Genomic DNA, 10,443 nt, shown 5'->3' on the forward strand with positions numbered 1-10,443 from the left:
AAACACACCACACCACAGAAAACAGCATTGCAGTGATCGCTGCAGTTGTATTGTTTGACCAGCAGGGGGCCCTCACCTGTGCAGGAGGATATGCCTTTACAGGTAGCATTAATAGGTTCCTGGCACCTTGTTCTTGCCAGCTGAAACTTGCACTTGCTACAACAAGGGCTGTTTCTGTCGCTGTGGAGAGAACAAAGACATGAATGTGTGCGTTTCACAACAATTTTCTGCCAATTAATCCATTGTTTGAGTGTGTTTCAGACCTGACGATTGTGTTTTGTTCAATTAATCCGTCTTTTGGATCTCATACCTGCACTGTGCACCGCGTCTGAATTTGCAGTCAGCTGAGCAGCAGGGGTCTTCGTTGAGGTGGAGTAGCCCGGGATCGCACTCCTCCCCATCCTCCACTCTGGAGTTCCCACACACCTTACTGTTCCTCTCCTTGAAACACACGGGAGCCTTGAAACGTAATGTCTTTCCTACAGAGATCTTGCTGCAGTTGGAGAAGCGCTTTAGGGGGCAAGGTGAGACAGACAAGGTTAGATATTAACCAGGAGCGGATCCTTTATGCTCAACTGTGAAAGGTGGTGTTACAAAAGACTGCCATGAAGCTAAATACTAGAATAATAAAACGTAAATGTATTTTTAATGCAAAAAAATCATAAGCTATGTACTCAAATAAATGGTTGCATGGATAAAATGTATACAAAGTCAGTGAAACAATGGTGATTCTGTTTTGACAAATCTAAGCATGACTTTACATTCTGATGTAATTCAAGATTTCTCCAAGATTGACTTCAAGTTTCCAACAAGTCACAACAGATAAACAGTAGCACTTTGTACCTTCAAGTTCAGCAAAAAAGTCATATGCATATTAGCTGTTAAGGCCAATGGCGGAGGAGGTACAGCTCATTTACTGTCTGTCATTATATTTCACTGGAACAAATGTGACTCACATTTATCCAACACTCTGTACATTAAGCAACTCAAATTCACACTGCATATCACACTCTGCGGCATGACTGCAGTGTATCCCAATAACTGTCATGTTGTATTCCTAGCAGTTCCTTGATAGCTTTTGATTTTAAGTATGTGATTCTGCTGTATCCTACTGTAAGTGGGAGTTCAAATACCACTTTTTACTTGTTCACCATTTCAGAAGGTACCTTGTTGTTGATATGGTCTCCGCTCACAGCTATAGGGTACATGACAAACTTCCCTCCATTGTCGTCACTGGGAGCACAGTAAGGGATGTTGTCAGGATCGTGCTCTGCTCCAAAGTTATGGCCCAGCTCATGAGTGGTTACCAAATCTGCTTCCTGATGGGACACATACACACCAGAGTTATTCATTTAAAAGTATAGTTTACTACTTTATCAATCAAGAACAAAAATTACAAAAAACTAAAATTCTACCAAGGAACAAATACAGTACTGACACTATGTACATCTCCCACTCATAACACTGATTTCACTGACAAAAACATGCATATTTTCATAGATGCTACAGATACAAACCCCAAACTTCATCCCAGCTCACATTAATGTTTTGAGACATAACTACACTGTGCTGAGGAGCAGCAATATACTGATTACTAAGGTGTCAAAATGCATCACTCATAACACCCACACAAAAAAGGTGTGCATGCTCTACTTAAGAGCCTACACTTGGCAGGATGACATGTTGCATCATTTCCTGGCTAAAACCAAGTACACCTAGTAATTAGTTTTGTCATATAAGAGGATTGATAGATGAGGTAAAAGAGACCTTTGTTAGGATGGTTTTGCCATAGTTCTTGGTGCTGGTCAGGCCTGTGTTGAGGTAACTGGGCTTCTTTACAGAGTGAGATGGGTAGTATGCTACAAAAAGACAACATCAAAGCAACACTTTAGTATCCGTTTTGCTATACAAAAGCCCAGGGCTCGACTAAACAGTTTTTCAACACTTCCGTGTCATTTTTGGCATTTCTCTGGTCTGTATTCATTGCACTCTGTCCAACTTATAAAGGCAGCTTTACACACTGCTTTCCCTTTACGTGACTGTGGCAGATTTTCATTAATATTGCAACATCAATATTCTTTATGCGTGACACAAGCAGAGCAATATTTTAAAATATTTAAACGATATACTTTACATTCAAGTCAGCCTGGATCAACTATATACTGGTAATGTACTGTAGGTGTTGCATGATGTATATATATTATTTGCTATTTTGCCACTAAGGGATGTTTCCTTACGTTTTGGGCAGAGGCCGCCCAGTGCCTGAGGTTTGGAGGGGGCCACGTATGCCAGCCCCAGTGTGCCCTCGTCAAAATCCTGGTAGGTGAACAGGTGGGCCAGACATACAGTGGAGGCATTGTCAGCTATGTCTGAGCTGAATTGCTGAGGAACAAAAGGAGAAGTATTATCTGCCAACAATTGTGTATGTCAAAGTCAGTTTCACTTCCTGTTTCTACAAAACTCTTGACACCACGAGGATAAACTGCTGCGTTGACAAAATCATTTTTATCACGTTTTTTGAGATTTGTACTGAGCGGGACATTTCACGTAAACTTTGTCAACCTATTTTCCGAATGACCTTGAACATATCTTTGATATTCTTACACTTGCATTTCATGTTACTTATCAGCCAACATACCCAATATATCTGTGATAAGCTTCTATAGGTCCAGCTTGATAGTACATTTTACACATCCGTGACAACACATTCCACATTCTGTTGGTTGACAATTAATTTCATCATATCCAGTTCCAAGGTTTAACCCAAAAAAAGACACACTGTATTTCCCAAACCTCCTCCCCTCTCTTCATATACATCTTTCTCTCTGTCATTCTTTCCTACCTCCAGAAGTCTCTTTACGTCCCAGACCGCCTTTCCGCTTACAGGACTGTTCTCCATGTTATAGTGGACCCAGCCAGTCCCAGGGGGAGGCTGTGTAGGCTCCTTGTTTATGATAATCTGAGAATGGTAATCAAAGACTCCATTTATGAACAATTCATCAAATTGTTTTCAAAACATTCAAACTAATCTTAGTGTACTGGCTCATGATTAATGCCTTTAATCATAGAGTCATAGTGGGAGAAACAAAATGTCTTCGGACCACGATCGGCAATCTGTAGCAGGAAAAGTTAACCCTCTCCTTGATTTCTTATTATTTATGGAAAAGGAGAACTAGGAAATGAGTAGAGGGAAACGCAACGCTGGCAAGCCTCGGCCAAGCAACGTTTAGTTACATTTTTCGAGAGGTGCACGTCAGGCTACGGCGTAGGCCTGTGTCTCCACGTACCTACGTGCATAGCCACGGCTCAAAAGAAGCATACATCTCGCATCGTCAGTCAGCATCATGATTTGGAGTTTGCGTTTCAAGCCATAAACATTTTCTAAAAATAAATAAATAAATAAATAAAACAGGTACTTGGGTTGAAAGCAGCACATTCCAAGTTTTTTTGGACATGTATGGTAAAGAAAATAGGAAAATAACTCTGGGCAGCTAAATTAATGCATATCTTTTCAGTGAGAAAACCCGTGACTCACAAATGACAAACAGTGTGTCCATTCATTTCCAAAGCCTGTGGAACAAATTAAATTACCCCACGGGGTACACACAAAAAGCTTTCAGTTCCTCTTAAGAATGCTGTCCTCAAACACACTAAGGGACAGTGATATTTACTTCCAGGAGTGACACAATGTAAAACAAAGCTATCATGTGGCTGAGGGCAGTGATGCCTGATGCTAAAATGCCCCAAACTGTTCCACAAGTCAGACTTGAACCATATTACAATGAAGTTCAACACAGCCAGCCAGTCACACACACCTGATGGATCTGGACCCCATAGCCTTTGAATTCATCATCCCAGGTTGTGTTCCTATAAATGTCATCAACTCGATCAATCAGCTCAATCTGGAGTGAAAGAAGGAGGCAAGAATTAACATACAGAAGTATATAGCAATATTACAAAAACAATACTTGTACAGTTATATTAGACATATTGATAGGTTATAGATTTGTCAATTTAATGACTTAACACTAAAATGCGAAAATAAAAAAGCAACACATTCTCCTCTAGTTCTGTTCAAATTAATGCCTTTACATAGCGAATTCTCTCTGCACTACTTTTGAACACTGCGTCGTAAAGACAGACCAGGTAGTTGAGAGTGACGCTCTCTTGTCCGCGGCCCATGTGTTTAAAGAAGCGGTAATCTGCAACTAGCAACAGGGGGCAGGTATTCTTCTTGTGATCGTGAGCCTGTCTCTTCTCTCTGTGGTGGGACCCTGCAATGGAGAAGCAGCAGGAGCAGTAAGAGAGACAGAAAGGGGTAAAGAAAGATCTTTTTTTTTAACATTGCCATATTTAAACAGTTGACTAATCTTGTATAAAGATAGATACATCAACAAGTTAAACAATGAGGCCATGCTCCAGTATTACATTGTTAATTACCCTCATTTTCACATGCCGCATGTCTTCTTTTTTGTTTGCCAGTGAACTGATTAAGTGCTGCTTCTGGTCTTCAAACCAGAATAAAATAGCATTTTATATTTATAGCAGAGTGCATTAAACTAAGTATTAAGGGGTTGTACATACAACAACAGTTAACAACAGCCAATTTCACACATAGACCGCGCAACGTTAGGTTCAATTATGGGGTATAATCGATGGTTTTCACTTCTATACAAACTATTCTGTGTTGAATCTGTTACCACATAACTTGACTTTTTTTTCAGGGCTGCAACCAACAAGAATTTTTATAGGCAATAAAAAGTTGTCTATAATAGTTTTTTCTTCTTCAAAAATAAAAATCCAATAATCATTTAGTAACAGTGGTTTTCAAAACTATTAATAAAGTTTAATAAACATTTTTAACCATGCATGTTTCGCAAGAGTTACATTAGCTTTGACACAAAAAATACAAATTCCTCAATTTTGTAGTTCAAATATTTAAAATTGCAAATTTCACATTTTAGAAGCTGGAAGTAAAGATCTGTTTTGTCTCACTGTCACAGAAAATTCAAACATCTGAGGAGATGCCTCATAACTTCATACAACCGAAACTCTTCAAACAATGAGTAGTTACAGAATCACAGAAAAGAACCACAGGAAGACATTCCATTTGAGCATTACATCATACAGTTGGCTGTACACTGTTCAGAAGTGTGGGTGTGCACTGCCCTGGCTTCTACAACAAGAAGTGGGAGACCAGTGACGAGTCAGAGTCATCTCATTGGGTAGCAGAGCCTCCATGAATTTTAATGCCTCCTCCATAAGAACCTTCACCTTAACTCATTTCCCCAATGAGTGCTTTCAACCAGTAGCCAGTGAGAGGTGTGTTCAATATCTCTGGCACATTATTACTGCTACATGCTTTACATTTCGAAAGCAGCACAAAAGAATCAAAAGGCATTTGGTTGTTACATAATAGCCACTTGTCAGCAGTGACTATGTGCATAACTTAGGCTAGGTTTTATGGATAAAAAGGCTTTTATTAAAAGTGACTGTATGTGACAAAATCTAACACCCACCTCTTTAGTCGCACTACTACAGCCTCCTCCTTCCTTCTCTCCCCTTTGTTATCCTCCTACTCTTTTATCTACTCTTTACAGTCCACAAACAAGAGCACAGAGCCTAGGCTCCAGCAGATTTGTGATCATCCTACTCCTACTCAGTTCCACTACAAATATGACCACACACACACGCACGCACACACACATACACATTTGCAAGACTTTCCACCCCTAGTGAGGGAAACAGACAGCAGCTCAGCTCACCCCTTTCTTGGTCAATCTCCTCCTGCCCATCCAAATCCCTGGCAGTCTCTGGCAGCAGCTCCTTAGTCTCTGCGTGGATGTAACCACAGACCTTTGGAGAGACGATGCGGCTCAGATTCCTGATGTCATCTGAGCGATAAACCAGCAACCTGCCATCAGCTGGGGAATCTGTAAACCTCCACAGGGGCTGGATGACCAGAGAAAGACAGGTGGAGTTAGAGAACAAAACAAAGAAGTCAGAGAGGTCACAAGGAGATGACAGGGTTGGGAAGAAAAAAAACATTTAATAAAAAAATAAAAAAGCAGAAAAAGAAAATATAGGTGAGGAATGACAACAAGAAAAAAGACAGATACTGTATTAATGAAGTGGCATAGGGGCCCCTTAAAAACAGTGTAGTAGAACAATAATAGAGCTACAATTCATACACTAACTAATTTGGATGTGCAAAAAAAAACGGAATGGAATTTACTCACTGTAATTGTTTCATTTAAAAAAAAAAAACTATTTGCTGGAGATCATTAATGTCCCTTTCAAATCTTTACAAAATGCGGAATACTTTTCTTTGACATACCTACACTATAGATGTGATATGATTAGAACAGTTACATCCTCATGAGATAAACTGGGCTACAAGACAAAACTGTCTACCTCTCCTACTCTGGAATCTTTTACATCAGCTACTACTATAACTAAATTAATATTGTTGGGAGCATTCAGTGTACAATTGCCTTTTTCTTGATTTCTTTGTGGCTTTAGTAATGCTGACAATACCGTCACAGTATTCAACAGTGTGGGCTCTCGACTGTCAAAGTCAAATGGCTTGGATGAAATGGCCGACGGTTGAGTGTCTTACAAAAAAAAAGGTAAACGGTCAATACCCTCTCTATTTGGATTCTACACAGACGTGATGGTTTTCCAACTAGCTTCTTACCTCTACGTTGTACTCTGCTTCATCAGTTAGAATATGAGCAGAAAACTCATCTCCTTCTATGTGTGCCTGCACACGTGAATTCTCCTCTCCTACAAACACAAATCAGATTAGTTTTATTAAAATATTGACATATGCAGACTAAATCCAATAATCTATCAAGTAAAAATTGATGATAATTTAACATTTTATTGTATCAGTCAGTATCATCTTAACATAGCAGAATCTGCATAAGCCCAACATTACAGTTATCACTCATATTTGGCAAATGGTGACAATAATTTGATCAGAATTTCTCAGATTAAAAAAAGGTATTAAAAACAGGAATTTTGTCTGTTAAGCTTTACTTGTTTTGCACATGTAAACAAAGACTCCTGGAAAATGTGGGATCAGGAAAAAAAAAATCTAATTTCTAAAAAAAACATTGGTGAACCCCTAAACCTAGAAGTTACTCACTCACCTACAACATGGCCAGTAAAATAGTTCTGAAAATGAACATCGTAGTTTTCCTCGCTTCCATGTTTATCTACAAACACCGCCTTAAAGTTGTCAGTGAAAAGGTCTGTGTTGGTGGTCAAGTAAAGCTTGAAATTTCTGAAAAAGAAAAAAACAAAAGTACAATATCTACATTAACCTAAACATGATGACATGCCGTCAACACTGGAGGAGCCACATGGAATTTAGTGTTGAATGTTTAGTGTTTTACTGTAGTTAAATAGAAAAAGGTAAGAAAATACTTTGTGGCTAATGTCTCTGTATTTGATGCTGTAGTCTGATCAATGAGATTTCAAATACACATTTTAGTTTATCCCAATACACTTTTATTGGCGTTATTGGTTGCTGTAAATGTAATTCTATGTCCTGTCCATAATAGCTGTGAAGCAATCTTTTCTTATTATTCAGCTGGGGCTAATATGACTCTTTAGCAATTTATCAAGAGGGTATCTTCCATTGTTAGTCATTTAAGTAAAAAAATGAAATTCCATCTTTTTGTTTCTGTTGATATTGTTTTCTTTCGAAGTTGCAATGGACGGAGAGGAACAGAGAGGGAATTTCCTACTTCCCACTTCAGACTGACGAGGCACCTTATTAGTTATAATGTTTGTGGATTTTGTCTCTCTCTTGTCTGGTCTCAGAATCGGACGCATTTTAACTCTCGTCTCGATCCCGATTAAAGAGAAGATATCACTAAGTTGCCTCTGACTGCATTGTCTAATTCTATATGCGTCATCATTACTGTGATTGGATGTAAAACTGTCTGCTTCAAATACAACCAATAACTTCACTAATTTCTAATTTGAAATTTGTACCCGTTAACCCCCTCTCCCTGTCCTCTTAACAAGCACTCACAAACGAAGTGAATGAAGGAGACAGACTGTCTAGCACTGGTCTCAACTTGGTCTCAACTGCTCAAAATCTTGGTCTTGACTTTGTCTCAATACACTCTGGTCTTGGTGATGACTTGGTCTCGGTTTAGGTGGTCTCGATTACAACACTGCAGCAACAAATAACTTTTTCGATATGCGCTTGGCTCTGTGAGTTTTATTTTAATACAGTCTTGAAAAGATGTTCATCGTTACTCGGAAGATCAAAACAACTGTACTTAGGAGGTGGGCTCTGTACCTGTGCAGGGCCCTGAAGCTCACCAGGCGCTCCAGGTGGGACTGGATGTGGACGTCCCTCTTCCTTACAGAGTGCAGCTGGAGGCCTGACAATGGCAGCACCTCAAAGTCTGACAGGATGGAGTTCAGAGCATCTAGAAAACATGGAGAGACGATAACGGTTACACACGACCAAGAAAAAACTGCGTTTGCTCATTGAACGTCAGCTATATCACCAGATTAACACGGTCAAGTACTTTAATCTGCTTTTACTTGGCAATGTCTAAACATTTTATAACACATAACGGGATCAATGTCAGTGTTGATAATCACAGGAAATAAGCAAACAACAAATAGCATTACGTTAGAATTAACGTTAAAGCTAACGTTAGCTTGCTAAGTTGCTTACCGAACTCGGGGTTTTCTTCGCGATTCTCTTCCGTAACTCTTGATTTAATTGCACCGTTGATCCAACAAGGAGCCAACAGGGCAATTAAAAGTATGCTTATCATTTTCAACCAGCCCAGTCAACTACGCTAGTGCTGTCATTGTTACAAGTTAGCTAAGTCAATTTGTCGGTATGGACAGCTAGCTAGTTAGCTTAGCTTCCCGGAAGTAAGTGCAGCGAGTGGAAAACATCCGCTTTTAGCATAATTGGGAATATGTGACGCTGCACCCATGCTACATACAGGTAGTTAATTTATGATATTAGAGGAATGGTAATCAAAGTTTCAACGATCGATCCATATAGTGGTATATTTCTTAAAGGAGTTGACATTACAAAGAACAATGCTCAAATACATACATCAGGAATTATAAGCTGTAACTCTGCCTCAAGAAGATTTGTGGGGCCTCGATTTATTGAGATATTAAATGGCAGGACATTTGGGTTACTTACTTGGAGACTAGCTGTTATAAGACTATTTACTTTTTTTAACGGCAGACATGTCATAGTTGGAAAAACACAGGTATATTCAAAACTATTAATGATGGCTGCATTCCACTTAAGAGTGAAAAAGAACTGAATCAATATGGCTACACTACAATAGAACTTAAAAATAAGATGGCAATTAAGACTTTTGTTTTTGATCATTTTTTAAATTTATATATTATACTGTATAATATACATATATTTGCATATGCCTCTAATATGGACAGGTTTTTTTGTGTACATCCTGTTGAAAAATAATACAAAATAACTGGATACTGGAATTTATTTTTTAAGTTGTAATTTGTCAAAGTTGTTACAAAGTGTATCAATACCTTATATACTGTTGTGCAGTTTCATCTGTAAAAATGCGTCATATTCTACAATGTGATCATGTTATTTATTATGTAAAATCTTCAACCGTAAAGTATCAAACGACCAGGTTGTGTTCCTATAAATGTCATCAACTCGATCAATCTGGAGTGAAAGAAGGAGGCAAGAATTAACATACAGAAGTATGTAGCAATATTACACAAACAATACTTAGTCATATTAGACATATTGATAGATTATAGATTTGTCAATTTAATAACTTATCCCTAAAATGTGGAAATAAAAAAAACAACTGTTCAAATGAATGGCCAATGTTTAACACTTTATCAGGTGAATTGTCTTTGCACTACTTTTGAACATTGCGTCGTAAAGACTGACCAGGTAGTTGAGAGTGACGCTCTCTTGTCCGCGGCCCATGTGTTTAAACGACCAGTATCTGTAGTTGTTAGACAAACAATTACATTATTTTCCTCTAAAATGTAGTAGAGTAATAGTATAAAGTAGAATAAACTAGAAATACTTAAGTAAAGACACATATTACTGTACAGTAATTAAAAAAATGTACACTGCTCAAAAAAATAAAGGGAACACTTAAACAACACAATGTAACTCCAAGTCAACCACAATCCTGTGACATCAAACTGTCCACTTGGGAAGCAACACTGATCGACAATCAATTTCAAATGCTGCTGTGCAAATGCAATGGACAACAGGTGGAAATTAAAGGCAATTAGCAAGACACCCCCAATAAAGGAGTGGTTCTGTAGGTGGTGACCGCAGACCACTTCTCAGTTCCTGTGCTTCCTGGCTGATGTTTTGGTCACTTTTGAATGCTGGCGGTCTTTTCACTCTAGTGGTAGCATGAGACGGAGTCTACAACCCACACA

At 38.6% G+C, this 10,443-nt stretch overlaps 1 protein-coding gene across 2 annotated transcripts in view; it reads right to left on the reverse strand.

Moving 5' to 3' along the window:
• The window catches only part of adam17a (ADAM metallopeptidase domain 17a), a 14,808-nt gene extending 5,829 nt beyond the window's left edge, over positions 1-8,979 (reverse strand). Inside the window, exons 1-13 of one of the 2 annotated variants that reach the window (XM_032500270.1) lie at positions 8,705-8,979; positions 8,318-8,450; positions 7,155-7,288; positions 6,698-6,786; positions 5,766-5,952; positions 4,144-4,274; positions 3,816-3,902; positions 2,843-2,959; positions 2,238-2,382; positions 1,768-1,859; positions 1,167-1,319; positions 311-510; positions 77-180 (exon numbers count right to left, since the gene is read on the reverse strand). In XM_032500270.1, coding sequence (XP_032356161.1) covers positions 77-180; positions 311-510; positions 1,167-1,319; positions 1,768-1,859; positions 2,238-2,382; positions 2,843-2,959; positions 3,816-3,902; positions 4,144-4,274; positions 5,766-5,952; positions 6,698-6,786; positions 7,155-7,288; positions 8,318-8,450; positions 8,705-8,807 — 1,675 coding nt within the window. In that variant the 5' untranslated portion in view covers positions 8,808-8,979. The remainder of the gene's footprint in view (positions 1-76; positions 181-310; positions 511-1,166; positions 1,320-1,767; positions 1,860-2,237; positions 2,383-2,842; positions 2,960-3,815; positions 3,903-4,143; positions 4,275-5,765; positions 5,953-6,697; positions 6,787-7,154; positions 7,289-8,317; positions 8,451-8,704) is intronic. The other variant, XM_032500271.1, reaches the window with a different exon arrangement.
• Between the last annotated feature and the right edge of the window lie 1,464 nt (positions 8,980-10,443).

This window comes from Etheostoma spectabile, chromosome 20, assembly GCF_008692095.1.
Source record: "Etheostoma spectabile isolate EspeVRDwgs_2016 chromosome 20, UIUC_Espe_1.0, whole genome shotgun sequence".
Lineage (NCBI taxonomy): Eukaryota > Metazoa > Chordata > Actinopteri > Perciformes > Percidae > Etheostoma > Etheostoma spectabile.